Here is a 17453-nt window from a genome sequence, read left to right as displayed (position 1 = left end):
GCACTCTCTACCATGTGGGTCTAGGGGTGTTTTAACAATGTTTAGCTCTATTTTCTCCATTTAGCATAAGCCTGTTGTCACATTTGGATGGCTCCTTCATAAATTGATGGTGTGATTCCTACAATTTCGGGACAGGCCTGAATGACAAAATATGCAACACAACATTCGATACCGAGGTGGCTGGCAAGCACCAACCATGTGCACTGGACAGGCTCTTAGTGTAAATGTTTACAACCCCCCACTGAGCTCAGTGCTGCTGGGAGTCACTCTCATCAGGCTGAATGGGATTTAACATTGCCATGTGTAGTCTCTTGCTAGTTCCACCATTAAAACTGCCTTTGACTCGCCGTCAAACTTCTTTTCCTAACAAATGACTGCTTTTCCCTACTATGTCATAAAATTGGCTGTTGTTTAGCAGCGAGCATAGTAACTTTCAGTACGGTCGGCACCTTTGTTTGCCTTTTTGTGTTATTTATTTCAACAGAAAGTTGTCATTTTATTTAATTTTTAAAAAAAGACTTAAAATAAAGTTGTTTATTTTTTTTTTAACAAAACCATAATTGGCAGATTGCATTACAGATTTGAAGTGGAAATAATAACCCCACCAAAATGAAAGTAATACAAATATAGATGTTGCATCAAGTATGTATTACATATGTACATTGACACACATGAAAAGATATGACCCAAATTAATTTATTGAAAAATAGGTTACAAATTTATAAAAGATACTAATTTTGCACAGGTTTACTCACACCACTGTTTTACCATTAGAGCCTTTTGTAATGGATCACACAATAAAGATTTGCCTGTATAATAAACAATCATAAGATTTAATGTTTCTTTTGGACAAATGTTAATTTCTAAAAGCTGAAGTGTTGCTACTGCCTGTTGAACCTTTGAAATAAACAGTTTTGTGACCTTTTTTTTTTATTTTGCATCATACTGACCTAATTAACATTAAATTATAATTCTACTATTTTATTACAATCATAGAAAAAAAGTTCTAAACCAACTTGAACTTCTTTTATGTAAAAAAAAAAAAATACCATACATGTATCACAAACAAACTACAGTTATTGTGTGAGGACAGATTTATTAATGCAGCTTTCAAATGCCATCAGCTGAAATTCAAAGACGCATTATAATAGCTTTTCTTCGCATGTCAACATATGCTGGAGGCACTAAATGAAGGTTTAGATGAGTAAATGTAAAATATCCAAAATGGTGTCAGGGAGGACTCAAAGAATGTCATACAGCCTTAGATCTTGCCCTTTGTCACTGATATCTCCTGCATTTGAAGATAATACACAAGTTGTATTTGATTTCCCAATATCTCTGACTCTATACCAGATAGACGGAGCTGCAAATAAACAAGCATTATTTGTCGGGTAAATATATGCATGAACTTCAAATGATGGATAAATGAAAATAAATGGGAAAGCCTTAACATAACATTTATATTTTTCTAAATCTAAATGGGACGAGTGTGTTGAAGAAGAGCCAGGAGGCATTAAGGCTGAAACTGCAAACCAAGGTGTAAATCGACTTAATGCCATCACATTTCCACCCTATTCATGCCTAAGAAAAGGGTTAGGGAAAGAGATTAGGTTATATATCTGCTGTCAGGGACTGAAGAGACCAAGTAGAGAACTTCACCTAAACAGAACGATGATCAAACAGACATGCTTTAACAGACATGCTTCATAATCTCATCCGTTATTGTCCTCTCTCTGCCTTGACTACAGGTTCAGTGGAAAATCTTAGACAGGGGCAGATTAAATGTGTGATGAAATGTCTGCGAAATATGTGAGAATGCGCAATACGAAGGATGGTTGATTTTCTACCCACATGACGAACATAATCACTATTAGTAACACATATCCACATAAATATGATAATTCACATTTTTAAACACATTTATTGGGTTCATATTGGAAATCATCACCATCTGATGGCATAGTTTTATGGATAATTACCGCCATAGAGATAATGCAGCATATGAAAGGGAAGCTTTGAGGCTTCTCCACTCACTGGGAGGAGAGTGCGTAGGTTTAGTTGTGCGTCTGAGCTGTGCCCAAAAGGCAAATGTGTGGAAAGTTTGGTGACAAGCATTCAAGCATGTGGTTAACAAGATTGCATCTGGTGAGCAGAAAGTGTAGGATATAGCTTAACTACATATTTAAAGGGCACATTATTTTCACATTAAGTTCAATGCCGTCCATAATCCTTCCAAATATAGACAGAAGTATTTCATTTTCAGTGGAAAATAATTATTCAAATACCCTATAGTGCAAATCCCATTAATTTAGTGCATGACACAGTTTTTGATTTCCTACCACAAAACAAAAAAACGGAGAAGAATCCAGCAAACATTAAAAAAATCTGTTGTCTTATTTTGGTAATCTGGCTGCTTACGGACAAGTAAATAATCAATACAAATAGTTCTGAAGTGTTCTGAAAATAGACAGGCGATTTAAACTGTAACTAACAGCCATGCATTTTCCAGCTGCAGTGCAGTGTTGAGGAAATGACACCAGCTTTGATGGGTTGTATAGCTTTTGAGATGAGCCTCTTTATGCCGCTTGCAGTTCCATTATGGCTTTGTTCGAAAGCTTGTTTACCTGCTGATAACATACACTGGTGGATTCAGGAGCACCGATCCAAAATCTGCTGCCAAAGTCACTCAAGTCTCATTGTACTGCAGGAGGGGAAGAATGAAATGTTTATGCGGAGGGGAATGCAAATGCTAAATGTGAAATCAAACTATGGGACCAATAAGGGATCAGAATAACTTTGCCAGGTTTTATTTTTAGCCCAGTTGCAATGGTAGCTTTGTGGAACACTCCTCAGTTTAGCCTCTGTGCATCTGTGTGCTTAGGTTTTACTCAGCGGAGAAATGCTGTTCCAATTTAACAAAATGTTAAAACTGCGGATGATTATTTCCTCGTTCAAATAAAGTGAAGGGAACATACTCTGATTCAATCATGCTACATCGCTGTAAATGACCCACCTGCTTGAGGAAAATTCCCAAATACGCTGCCGTTTGTACGTTATAATATTAGGTATCAAATAACCAGCAGATCAAAAAGTGCTCATCAGATCTCATCGTTGTACATCACAAGGATATTTTTGGATTTCACTGTTAGAAAAGCTATGGTCCCAGGTCAAAGGAATAGCCCCTTGGTTTGCATATTAAAGAGGCTTTACTAGACCTCTGTTAGCCATGCATCCCCATGCAGGCAGGTCTCCAGGGGGCCAGCAGGGCCCCACAGACGGGCAACTAGGGGGCCAGGTGACCCTGTCTCTGAGGTTAGCAGGAAACACTAAAGAGGGATGGGCAGGGAGCTGAGGAGCCACTGAGTGCGAGTGTGCAAGGCTGGTGATGGCAGCTGTCAATGGTTTGGAAGGAGAAGCAGACAGATTGTGCGTTCTGTTGGTGCAGCCAGTTCGCCACCTGGCAGGCTTTTCCTTGTTAGAACTTCTTGCTGTTTCTGTTCTCATCAGAGAAATGTTTTTCCTCTTATCCTCTGTGTTCAGGGGGAAGTTAAATTTGTCAAAATGTTTAAAGATGTTTAGCAAAATGCAATTGTTTAAAGTGTGCTCAGTGCAATCCACAGAATTGCTGCAGCTCAAATACAGTATAGGAAGAAAAAAAAGCCCCATTCATTGATGGACGTAAACCTTGCCTTTCATAATTAAATGAAATTTACTACATACAGAATTACAGAATGAACAGGGACTGCCTGGTTGACTTTGAGCTACAATATTTAGCTGTGAGAAAAAGGGACTATGTTTTTAGGGGTGTGATTTGCTTATAAAAAAATAATAATCTGTAACTTTCAAATCCCATCACAGCCGTAAACACTGCTCCATGTTGTTCAGTTGTTAAGAAAAATGCAAACGTAAAGCATGAACAGCTTAAAAGTACATTTAAAAATCAAATTTGGCAGTCGGTCCTTGTTCCAACAGGATTAAAAAAAAGTCTTTCATTTGATATAAATATATGCAAAGAGAGTGGTGTGGTGATCTGTGTGCCAGAGGTGGCGCTTTACTCTGGATATTCTGGCTTGGGCCTGTAAGGGACATAAATTAACATGAATTAACACATGCATGCAATAAGAAAATAATTAATTCAAGTTATCAGTCACCTCTTCCATTCCAGGAATCTGATTGACAAGATAAAGTAATGTGCAAACTGCTCCTCAAAGCTAACAGCCTGGAGCACCCCTCCTATTAGTTAGTCATTCCCTCAGTATCACACCCGGAATCTGTCATTTCACAATTTTCTCCTATAATGCATATGTGCCGCTCTCACCACTCCACTACAGCAACTGCCATCTCACAAGTTGACACAGGGAACGATACAATTCACGTCCAGTATTCAGTTCCATATACAGCGAGCATCCGAGGCAGACAGGTCAAGAATATGGTACATTCTGTTCTCTCTGAGAATTGCTTTTGCGGGACTTCAGAGAACCGAGACAAAGCTCCCGTGATATCCTTCAACCACCTCAGACCAGGTCTCAGCATTTAAAACACTCATCAGGGATAAAAATAGTTTGTATCAATGAATTTATTCTATATTTCCTACCTGTCTGTACGTGAATCTTACTGTGATTCTTGATATTGACAAGCACATTACATAAGATGATCACTTTTATGAGAAAGATTTAACCAAATCATCAGTGTAAAGCACTTTTATATAACGACTTTAAGTCTCAACTAAAAACATATACATTTATTGGGGGGTATTTTGGTCTTTTAACTATTATTATTATTATTACTAACATTATTATTTATATACTACCGCTTTATTCTAACCATTTGTTTTCTGTTGTGTAGCATTTTCTCTATCAATAAAGTTATTATTATTATTATTAAAAAAACATTTTATCAGTATTTACAACATAGACAGTTTGATAGGGAAAAAAACCGTGACTATTTAAAACAGGTAATTTCTTTATAAAACATGATTTAAATGTGATGTTTAAATGCAAAATAAATGGCTCAGTCAGACAAACCAGTTGAAGATTAGTTGGGTCTAACATTCAGGTGAGTTTATCGTCTCCATCTTTGTTGTGTTTGTCAGTTAGCTATGTTGCTGCATTAGCTAGCATAGCCTGTTCGCTACTAAAGGACGAAAGCCTGAGAATGAACATAATGTCATTCTCAAATTTTGTTCAAGGTCTTTTAATGACTAACTTTTGACAAGCAGGTCAGTTAAAGCCATCTTTTTTCAATCTGTTAACTTGTGTGCTACGTTAGCTAGTTTAGTTAGTGCTAGGAGCTATAAGTAGCCTGACTTAGCCTTGTTTTTGTCGGTTAGCAGTTATTCAACAAATCTGTGTGGTTTAGCTACAAATGTTCTTGAGTTGACAAAGTTCATTTCGAATCTAAGTGATGTAGTGAGGAAGCCATGTTGCTTCAGTGATAGCTGGTTACTCAGTAAGTCTACGTTAGCTATTAGCATCATTATTTCTGCAAGTGACAACAGTATTAAATTCCAATTAGCTTTATTGACACGATAAATTAACGCTAAAGCTAAATTAATAATTATAATAGTGATTTATATTTAGTACCTGTGTGTTTTGGTGGAATAACAACAAAGTATTTTTTTGTGTGTTTCTAGCACTTAGTTTACTTGTTAAATTGTTTTGTTTGCCATGTTTTGTTTTGTTTGCCATGCTTTGTTACGATGATGAGATGTCACTGCCCAAACAGGAATATATCGCTGTTAATTGAATTTGCAGAAAAGTCTATTAGCTTGTCAAATTCCGCTAACGTGGTTTTGAAGTATGACCAAAGGGGCTGAAGTGAAAGCGAGCTGCAAAACCCAAAGCAGCACGCTAATCCAAATTTGGGTAGAAAGACATGTTTAAAAAAAAAAAAAAAAAAGCTCCAGAGGAGGACAGTGTGCACAAAAGTTGTTCTGTTGCCTGGGAGTGTGGTGTCAGCCGGTCCCTGTCCCTGCGGCCCTCACCGAGCGCCGTGCGAGCCTGACGGGAAACTGACTGCAGCTCAGGACATGGCCTCGTTTGTTCACAGTCCCCCCTCTCTGAAAAGAGTTATGCTGTCTGTTTTTGAATGGACAGCGTTTTTCTTTGTGCGCTCGATCAAAACAGAGGGCAAAGTTAGTCAGCACGTTGCATAGCTTCTGCATTCTGATTCTTCAAGCCTCTTTTGTATGAAGTTTAGCACAATGTTTTACACTGTGCTGGACCTGAATGGCATGCTGGAGGTAGGAATCTTTTTTTTGGTTTTTTTAAAATCAAACTACAAAATAGAAAGGGATAGAATGTATGTTCGCTATCCGATTTGACTCATTCATGTTTCTGTAACAGAACTGAACAAGTAAAATGATCATATGGGCTTAAAAACTCTGCTATAATTCAGAAAATGACAGGGTGCAGGGTTGCTGAAATATTTATATGTTTTTATCTGATCTATTTCCTAACCACAAGGTATTTGCCTGCGAATCCCTGGCACTTTTGATATTACCTGAAGGCAAATGGTATATAGATTTATACAAGTTATTTACAACAACAGCCAAACCATTCCTCTGGAAACTAGGCTGCAGATCAAAGGATTGTTTTGATCTCTACTTAGCATATTTGTTTAACCTAGCCAGTGATTCTGAAAAGTGCACAAGCTTTTCGGTGATATGCAGAGCACCCTTTATCCGTCTTTTTCTTCTGTTAGCTCTGGATTTAAGTACTTTCTGTATTTAGGAGACAACTGGATTTGCCAGCTTTTGAAATTTAGTTGCCCACTGCTAGCAGTCTTGGCACTCAGAAATAGATAACTAGGTATGTTCCACTGCTAATCCTGATCGGCCTTGTAATAGTATTTGCGGACTGTACAGCACTCAATTAGGGCATAATGTGCTATTTTTATTTCCTTTAAGTTGGATTAAATATGAAAACATGTTTGTTTTTTTCTGTTTCCATCTACCGGTTACTGTGTGGGTACTTTGCTAAAGTATTGTTTTATACTGTTTCAATCACAACCACTCTCTCCACACAGGACTGCAAAATGTCAGGAGAAAAACAATGTCCAAGCGCTCTCTAAAAAAGATGCCAGGGCAATCAGGACATTTTCTGGAATGCTTAAGAGAATGCATATGCACACAATGCCCTAATTCTCTCTTACTTTGGGTTTGGGAAAGATGAGCCCAGGTTTATTGAGAGCCAAAAAAGGGGGCAGATGGCTCACAAGAGGGATAAACCTGGGAAGTCATGCTGTAAATGTGTTTTACAGAAAACAATGAAAGGAGCGGACAAAGCGATTGTGGCAAAGTCCTTTGGAAAATGGAAAAGCAGCTCTCTAAGGTCCAGGACCATGGAGAAGCCGGATGAGCCGTCCGAGGAGAGTAAGGAGGAGAGCCTTTCCAACTGCACCTGTGAAGCCCCCCAACTCGGCAAGAAACCAGTTGGTAAAAGTACCATATTTTCTTATTTCAAGTCCATTCACACTGCCGTGTCTCCCAGCTTATTTTTTCTTGTGGCAATTTTAATTATTACAGTGGTGACTTGTTATTTTTTTGTTGCTTTTTTTTTTTTTCATTTGACTCTGTGGCCTGCCATATCCAGTGAACAAACAAACCACATTGTTGGGCAGGAGAATTCCTTTTGAGGGAAAGTGTGTCTCCAATGATACAGTGTTGCCAGAAAAAGACAAAGCAAAAAATAGCAAACACAAAAACAGTCACAGGTGCATGGGAAAAAGAGAGAAGCGAGTGAATGGTCACTGTGGTCCCCAGGAGGTCTTTCAGTGTTAGCCAGTGCGGTGGGTGGACTTCTGACAAGGACGTTGGTTAGCAGCCAGGTGGAGTGTGTAACTGAGAATGCTCCTGTTTATTCTTTTCACATGCTAATGTGCCTCCTATGTGACTTTAATGCGGCAAAACTTTTTCTCTGAGTTAATATTTTTGTTATTGCAATACTGTCACACAGTAGTGGGCTGATTCAAAGGCTCCACTCTCTTTCATATAGGTTTGAGATACAGTGATGTAGGGACATATTTACCATGCTGTACATGGTCACTGCCTAAAGGCGTAAACATATGGCTTTTAAATCCATGAACCAGACCAGAAAAAAAATGAGCAGATCACATTATGTGTTGAATTTATGATTATGAGACATGATTTTTACAATCAAACTATATGCACAACTATCATTTTAACTGAACAATAGTGCTTCTATCTGTAACTTGATTTATTTTACATTTAGTTATGTAACAAAGTAACATTTTCTAACATATACTTTATACTCTTGATGATATATTTTATCATATTTGGCTCTTCGGACAATTATTTACCATATTGTGTAAAAATGTTGACTACCGTGGTGTATCTTAGAGAAGATTTTTCTCCTTCCAAAAAACTGAAATCAGGCGTCTGACACTGTCATGAAAGACGACACGAGGGCCCGAGTTGTGAGCAAATGCACCCCTATGTGGACAAAGTAAGAACAGTGGGGTATTTGGATGAAACACTCAGGCCGTGCAGTCCTCCTATCAAACTGTTTAGTATAATGGGCTATCAGTATCGGAGTGAATGTACTTTAAAATATATCTTAAGCTTTCATTAGTGGTTCATGAGCCAGCCTAATGTCTAATTCAGCCGCACAAAAGAGCAATGCGGCCTCACACTACGGGTCTTTCCATACCTTGTAGCGCACAACTCTAAATAGCTTCAAAGGCATTGCATCTGCCATCTGCACTTCTAGGAACTCTTCTGCATAACCATTAAAACAAGCTGTCTCAGAGGACATCGTTCGTATTTCAGCCTCAACCCTGAATTACTGTGTGTTCATTATAATTATAAGGGAGGAGTGTTGCCAGGCTAGCCTGCAGAATGCCAGGTGCACACTTCCATAATCTACCATTTTAAACAAGTCAGAGCATTAACAGCAGTATCTATGTGCTATTCAGCCATTAGTTCACTTTGGCTTTCATGCCCAAACTCGCATCAGTCATCCGAACATTTTGTATACAACAACACACATACAGGGAGAAAGTGCAATACTTTGTAGTGCTCCATTTTCCTAAGCCTGCTTAGGTTATGTGACTGAGCCATGCCGCTGTGTGAAATTTTATCCCGATACTGGCACTGTATCCTTGTGAGGGAGTCTTGTAAAATAGGTTTACTTAGCGCCTTTGCTGGCATTTTCCGAAGATAGCAAATGCACAAACACTGTCCATGATCGGATTAACTGTTCAACAAAATGATGTAACTCTTTGTCTTTCTTGTGTGGCATAGGTTTCTGTGCTTAAGTTTAGTGGTCATCCACAACAGAATAGAAACATTTGAAATCCAGCCGCATCCCTATAATCCATATATTACAAATAAAATAGATGACAGCCTTGGTTAATTGCAACCTTTGTCACACAAATGTGACATGTGACTGCCCAGAGTGAGTCACTCAGCCAACCTATTCACTCGAAATTTTAAGATACCACCTCAAACCACAACAACAGCGATCCTTAATTAACACAAGTCCTAATTTGTAAGGCATATAATTTTGAACTTTGCCTGATGTTCCCCTCTGGTGTCGCGGCACAGGATTTAAATTGCATGTGATAAGTGTGAAATATTTTTTAAACATCCATATACACTATAAAGTACGCTATGCCAAGTACACAGAGTACATGAATTTGGACCTGAGGACATATAGCTATACATCCAGAGTCACAAGGTATGTCAAGACAAAATGTTAATTACACAATTTATGACAGGAATCAGTTGAAATATCTCCATGGATCTCGCTTATTTACATTTTAATTACTACTATTACTTATTCTTATTTTTTGGATGTGACCATAGCAAGCCCAATTCCTCTCCTACACTAAAAGGGAGCAAAATGACTGTTTTCCACTGGAGGTTTAGATGCTTGTTTATCACTTTTAAATACCATCATCTTTGCTGAAATCCCCTCTCAAAAGAACCTTTCACTTGCTGGAATAAATTCAAATTAAAATTTAAATCCCTCTTTGCATTTCTTCAGCCTTTTTTAAAATAGCTGCCTCCTTTTAGAAAGCTGTTTATGTAGTGATCTGTTCATAATCCAGTTTGTTTCTCAACAGCGAAAAACACAGAAATCGTATTATCACTATCTTGGAGAGATGATGCGAGAAATCAGGAAGTATAAATGTCTGGATCTGTTGAAGTTTTCAAAGTTGTAAAGCTGAAGAGTAAGGCAAACAGCCTTTCAATAAAGTCGTCTGTAAAACTGCGATTTGACTTGCAAATATGCATAAATATAAAGTACATTGTGCTGTGATAACGCAAAAAACATTTCACCTGCCTTCTGCAGAGCTAACGTAAATACTGACAATATGTGCTCATTCAACAATACACAACATTTTGGCATGTTTCAGGTAGTATTTCTCAAATACTGTGGGTAGATAGGTCAATAGGAGATGTTCTTGTGTGTGACATGCAGCTATTGAAGTGAGAGCTGGAAGATTAACCCTTGGCACTGTCGCTGACAAGTCACAACAGCTCTCTCTAATCTGAGGAGGTGCTCTCCTTCCAATAAACCGGGAGAAACAATATCTAATCAGAAAGGTGACAAACAGAAACCGCAGACGTTCACTTGCAATGCCTTTTGATAACGACCCATTTCAGAGGTAAAGCGATTCAGAAGAGGCCATAGGGAAATGTAATTTGCTCAAGTTAGATTGGATTTATTGTTTGGAAACAAATTATAATTGTGTCTCCAGAAAGTTAACCAAGATCTAAACAAAAGGAAATCAATGACCCACCCCCATTAATCACTCAAAGCCGGCTACTTGTGCTGAAGAAACTTACTTCATAATCAATTTCTTTGTTTTGCTCAAAGGGCATTTGCATTTTAGTTCATGTCAGCAAGCTTCCCGTATCTGGCACAATCAAACAACCCAAGCCATCAACATTAATGAAGTTTCTTTCTATTCATTCAAGTGCATGTCTCTGAATGCGCAAGATGATTTTAGCTTATTATGTAAACTGGCCCACAAATATTTCAAAGACAGAATAAAATCACGGTTGAACAGTAGATTTAACGATTTTAAAGCCTCTCGTTATTTCCGATGTCACAGTTAAACATGTGAGACACATCATCTCAGACGTTTTTGTTTTAGTCTTAACAACCAAGAATGAACCAATATCTGCTCCCTAGGATCTTGCAGTTGAGCGCCCATGGGACTTCTGAGACCAGACAGAAATGCCTCCCCTTAGTTGTGTCTAGACATACTATTATGGCCACCAAGGTCATTATCAAAGCATGCATTATACACACCTGTTACCATTGTTTAGATGCCCGTTTTTGGCTGAACATCCAAGCTCCTATCTTGCCATTTATAGGCATGTCTGCTTCATTGTCTGAGTAGAAAAGATGGGCAGGGACCCCCCAGAGACGCCCAGATCTGAACCTAACCTCTCAATGACAAAACACAATGAGTCCACGGCCCATGAACTACAAAAGGCACACATCGACTGACCAGTCGAGCATTGATTTCTTAGATGTAAGCCATCAGATGCTCTTATTTGAGGGGCAGTGCATGTAAAGAGCAAGGAGTGACTGGTAATGAATGATGCTTTTCATTTTGACTGATAAAGCAGAGGATTTAGACCTGCAGGGGGGGTGCTGAGACATGGACTGACCAGCCAGGCACTGATTTCATAGTAATGAGTAAATGTAGGGAAGCAGTAGTGACGAGTAATAAATTATGCATTTCATTGATATCTCATAAAATGTATTATTTAGACCTGCAATTGTATAGATACTTGTAGAATTCAACCATTTCAATCCCCATTTTCATGGATCCATGTGGTTTTAGGAACGATCAGTTAACTTCTTCATGCAAGCTTGACAGGAGACATGTTTGGTCACCTTACATCTTTTAAAGCTCTATTTTTAGCCACTCCACTCTTTTGTGATTCCACTCGGCCCACCTGAAAGTGTGTTATTGTTAGTTTTGAACAACAAAATCAAATACAACTGGAGTCCTGGTTCCAAGGGTGTCGGTAAAAGGCAAAGACGGAATACATCCTATATTTGTCCATAAAACATTTCTGATGTTATTGAAGTGTCTTCAAAGGACACTGAATAAACATGTTGTAAGGTTGCCCACGGTCACACACAAATCGGCCTGAAGGGGATTGCTGGGAAGTAATCTAATCATTCCTTTTAACTGAAACGCACTGACATGCAGTGTAGATAATGATCCCCATGAAAAATGTACTGTATTTTCAAAAGAATAGTTCCTGTCTGCTGACATTAACATAAAGATAGTTCTGCATCCTGGAGCCATATCAACAACATGTACTTATGTTTGGTTCCTCACATTTGCATATGCAAATAAATTTAAAAAAATTTAATTCTGTCCTTTTATGTGACTTTCTGTGATGAACAAGCAGCATCAAGTGGTTGCACAATGAGGGTTCAGCACCACGGAAAAGAAGCATTTGTGCCATTTTAGACCAAGCTTAAAGCATTACAGCTGAAATTAACCACAGTTTAATATAGATTTTTTTACACATCTATCACATTCAATGGCACAGTATGAATATGCATTGTTGTTTGGCTGTACGGGCTGCCATGTGAAATTAGTCACGTTGCTTGGTTGGAGTCATGGGGCGGGGTGTTGAGCGCTGGAGTTTGTTGAAGTTCTACTGCTGACATTTTGATCCTGTTGTGCATTAGAAGAATACAGTTAGACATATTTGTGTAGGTTTCACAGGAGGAAGGTATAGTGCTCAAAACAACAGGGTGCTGTGACACTTCACTTTGCTTACATAATTTGCAGCAGGATGCAAAAAGCTTTTAGACACAGATGTGACCCATTGTAATACCTTTCTAAATGCAATCAAACACTTTCTACAAATATGAGCAGGACTTTTCAAATGTGAACCTTTGTTTGACATGTAATTTTGTCCAACCCACTCTTTCATTTCTCCATCAGCTCTCTCCAGTTATGCCCACATTTTCAGTTGATGAAACAGCTTGACAAAAAACTAGTTTATGGTCCATGCTGACTCTGAATCAGGTCTCTCTTGCCTTTTTTGTGGGGGTTGGGGGGGATTTGAACAGATGTTTGAGCCCAAAACATTTTTTTTTTTACATGTTGTTACAGTGGTGTTCAATATGTTGCCTTCTCACAATTTGTCACGACTGCGTTACATGAGTTGATTCTTTTCATGTTTTCCCTCAGTAACACTGATGTCTAGTTCAGGACATGAAGTAATCATCCATAGAACACGCTTGTTGTGTCCTCACAGCGAGATTGTCTGCATCAGCAAACAAAGAACATGTTATTTGATAAGACGCTTAGATAGATGATTCTTTACTTTCATATGTCTGTATGATTATCAGGCACCAATGCTGAAAAGAGGGGAAACAGGGCAGGTCTGCCTTCTTTGTATGTCTCTTTCACTGTGTACCATGAATTGGCTCTTGAAGACAGTTAGAAATTTGACTTTCAAATGAGGCATTAAACAAGGTGATGGTCAACTGCCAAACCTTAAGTAATGATATTCTCCATTCTCAAGTCCCCAGCCTTGCATAATCAAATGCACAAATCACAGAAAAAAGAACTGAAAATACATTATTATTACATATTGTGTTCACACGTCAGTCTCCGGGGACCTGGGGGGACATCAGCGGGAGATAAGCGTGTTTGGGTGGCCCCTACCATCAGCTGGGGAAGGGCTACGCTTGGATATAGAGGGGGGCCCCCTTATGGGTATCACTTATTTTAAATCCTGAGCCACACCATGCCACCCCCCCTCTTTTGCCCCCCTCGCCCCAGGCTCCACCCAGAAGTGTGGTTGCCTTTGTCATTGTAATCTGGCCCTGTTTGCTAAACGCTTCCACTGTTTACTCTCTGCTATGGGGGCTTGTATGAACAGGAGTCAGCAGGACGCAGGGTGACATCACTTTGGCTGGGGGGTGTTGGAAAATCTGCATTTGTGATTTCTCGGGGCCCCCTTCTTCTTTTATTCTTCCCCGTCTCTATCCAGGCCTGTCGAACGCATGAGCTAACCCAGGAGGCTAACATGGCCTACAGGGAGGAATTACACCTAATTACTTGAATAACTGCTAGGCAGCAGCCTTCCATAGTCACCAAAAATCATTTCCAGGTCTCTGCCTTTCACTGATAGCCAGACGTCTTGTGACAGAAAGCTCGGACAAAGCTTCTACATTCAAATGGTCCAGGAGAAATGAAACAGGCTGACAGGTACAAACATTAAAAAGGGGGGAAATCAAATTAACAGACAAGGATTTCATATCATCTATTTGTGTTGTTGCCGTAGCGATAAAGTCGCAGACATTGAAACTGGTCTGTTGAGCCATTGTTATCATCCCTGGCCATCTGCTGCTGAGGAGTGACATTCCCTCTCATTTGCATGATGAGTGATGTATGAGGAGCTTGGGAGGGTATATGCCCCGGTCTTATGACAAAGCAAGTGAAAGTTTTCTTTAAATACACAGACTAAGGATCGATATACGAATAAGGCTGGATGGAGGAGTTTTTTTTCATGAAAATAGGAATAATTCACCTGTGAGTGTTTTGTCTGTGCATGTGAGCGTTTTGCCTGCATGTATGTTGTATCTCCACCGAGCGCACACAAATCTGTGGTGCATGTGTCTGTGCGAGTGTACGCGCGCATGAGTAGAGGCTAGTGCGCATCTGCCTCCTTGTGTGCATGTTTGTGTGTTTTGCGGATGTGGGAGTAGAGCAAGGAGGGGGGTTGGTGGCTGTTGATGTGCAAATGTGCATCATGTTGAAGGGCTGTGAATGGGGAGGTGTGACGTAAAAAGGGACCCGAACGCAGGTGCTTATCTCGAGGCTGTCAAAGGCACAGTATGTCATATTCCTGGGGACTACCTTTCAAAGGCACAGCACCGGCTCAGCTATCAAGAAACAGGGAGAAAATCAAACTTTTTGGATCACAGCACTAGGTTGGTGTCAAAGTTATTTATATTTAATATACTGTCATTTTGGTCAGCATTTACCATCACTGATGCTCAGCATCGCATTTGTGAACGATAGCCTTTTTAGCTCGTGCTGTTAGATGCTCTCATGTGAGATTCAAAACAGGAGCTGAAATGTTAGTTTCAGTGGTAGAAACTTACTCAGATTTCCACTTTGATTCTACTCAGCTGCTAAACTCCTTTTCTATGGATTTTTACATGACGATTTGAAGCAGGATTTTGCTGCCATTTGTTTTTGAACCGTATAAATTTTGCCCCGGTGATGGACATTGTTTGCCTGATTCAAATCAGTGTTCTTAAAATCTTTGCTGGAAAGTGAGTGTAGCTTCTGTCCAGGTTTTAGACAGTTTGAGAGGAGATTAAATGAGATTAAATAACAGTTTTTTGAGATGCATGACCTATTTTTGATCGTCCAGATAGCATGTGATACTGTCTACCTAGATTAAATTCACAGCATTTGTGTGGAGTATAAGCTTGTCTTAGAAGAACACATGTTTGTATTGTATGTAGAGACAAAGCATTGTCAGGTTGCCTGTGGCTTTGACAGTAACAGCTGTACATACAAGACCACTGAGCCTAATGCACTTAAACATTGACTCTGTGTTCCAATAATATATTTGAACAGTCAGTGAGGTATTTTATTGCATCCTGTTGTGGCTGTCTGTAATTTCGATTTTTAACTCCAGTAAAGTTTACAAACTACCTTTGAATGTAAAATGTAAAGCATAAGCAAAAAATAATCTAGAAATCAGTTTTTGTGTTTTTCTCCAGGAGCAAGTCTGAGATTTGATTCGATTCGTATATTTTGGACAAACTATTACATTCTGTTCAGATTTTCTGTAATTATTCACATTGTAAACGTGGTAAAGTTCGAAGCTAATTCAGCAAACGCTGAATGTGGTGTGATAGTAATACAGTCGACCATGAACTTTTGTGTTATACGTGGGCAGGTCTCAGCTTTGAACAAATTCTGTTGGGCCAAAGCACTCGACAGTCTCCAGGGCAACTATTGATTTAGGAGGACGGATGCTGCTTAGAAAAGTTCATCATTTACCAGAAACTTGCGGCACACTAATGGCTCAAAATCTGCGCGTATGACCCAACTTTAAGTTATTCATTGTTACACAAAAAAAGGAATTTTTTAAGGTTTGATGATGAATTTATAGTTCACCTGATATTATCACAACTTTAATGTCCTTTTAAAGAAGATAAACAATATAGCCTAGAATCAAAAATATGTTTTGTTAAGTAACACTTTCTCATCACTAATGTAAACTAACATCTCCTATATGACATGGTAATATATCTATCTATATCTATCTCCATGTCTTTCTGAGACATTACACCCTGCGATGGAGGTGTTAAATATCTTTTAGATTCTGCAGAATTACTGTGGAAAATGTATAAAATCTTCTCTAGTAAAAAATAAACCGAAATGCCAGTTGTCATTCTGCCTCCGTTAGCCTCCATTTAATCACAACTCCATCAGCTTATTTCAGTCAGCTCCCATCTCTTAATAAACATGAAAAGAGCAACAATAGACATTAGATAACGTAGCATTGTGTAACTGTCTCGCACAACGATAATGAAAAAGTTTGTTAGTGATGTGGAGATGTTAACCTGGGAGACATCACTCAGGTTACAAAGTTGCTCCTCTACACTGTGTTTTAATCACAGTGGCAGCACAGACTATGGCAGGGACGTGTGGTAAAGCAGTGATAAGTAAGAGGCATTATTCCTCTGTGCTCCACACCCTCCTCTTCAAACGACAGGGACGTTAGTTGCTACACAACACGTTAATGTCACGTCTGTTCACCTCCTGGAACTGTCCATGGTACCTGCTGCCCAGCAAACCGGAATTCACCAACTTATTCCTGTAGATACAATACACATAAAACCACTGTAATGGAAATTTGGATTTGTATGTATGAGAAAAGAAATCTATGAGAAAAAAGAAATAAGAAATTAATATAAACTTGTTAAAGAGCTAAGATGAATTATTTTTTTTTCAATCGCTTGATTTCATTTTAAGTCAACTGCCGTCGGGGTTCCCACAATGTACACGACCAAATCCCAAGAATAGAGCTCAGCATACATGTCAAACTGAAATGCACCGTGTTACCTGTTTTTGCCCTATGCTCCAACTTCAGTTAGTTAATCCAGGGAAATGAATTATGTGGATTTAACTCAACAAGGTCTCAGAAACGATCCATCTGCTGTTGAGCAGCTGGTGAAAGGATAAATGTAATTAATTACTTAACTTTTGAACAGTATTCCAGAAAAGCTGTGCTGTTTATGGAAAAAAATGTAAAGCAACACTGTGAACAATACCTTTCAAATTTAATTATTTTTTCTCATAGCTCATTAGCTTTTTTAATTTAAATAGTATTTCAGTGTGGCCTATAGTATATGTTTAAAATTGGTCTGGTGTAAATGTACAATCCATAGTGTCAGGATGGTTTTATATTAAAA

The 17453-nt window shown here is 38.9% G+C and overlaps 1 protein-coding gene across 5 annotated transcripts in view; it reads left to right on the top strand.

Moving 5' to 3' along the window:
- The first annotated feature begins 6113 nt into the window (after nt 1-6113).
- Nucleotides 6114-17453, top strand: part of st18 (ST18 C2H2C-type zinc finger transcription factor) — a 40316-nt gene continuing 28976 nt past the window's right edge. For 3 of the 5 annotated variants that reach the window (XM_035171619.2, XM_035171618.2, XM_035171617.2), the window contains exons 1-2: nt 6114-6241; nt 7261-7435. In XM_035171619.2, coding sequence (XP_035027510.1) covers nt 6188-6241; nt 7261-7435 — 229 coding nt within the window. In that variant the 5' untranslated portion in view covers nt 6114-6187. Of the gene's footprint in view, nt 6242-7260; nt 7436-14526; nt 14548-14703; nt 14949-17453 lie in introns of those variants that run through there. The other 2 variants (XM_035171622.2, XM_035171620.2) reach the window with 2 other exon arrangements.

This window comes from Hippoglossus stenolepis, chromosome 11 (genome assembly GCF_022539355.2).
Source record: "Hippoglossus stenolepis isolate QCI-W04-F060 chromosome 11, HSTE1.2, whole genome shotgun sequence".
NCBI classification, from domain to species: Eukaryota; Metazoa; Chordata; class Actinopteri; order Pleuronectiformes; family Pleuronectidae; genus Hippoglossus; species Hippoglossus stenolepis.
This window is presented reverse-complemented; position numbering and strand designations above follow the sequence as displayed.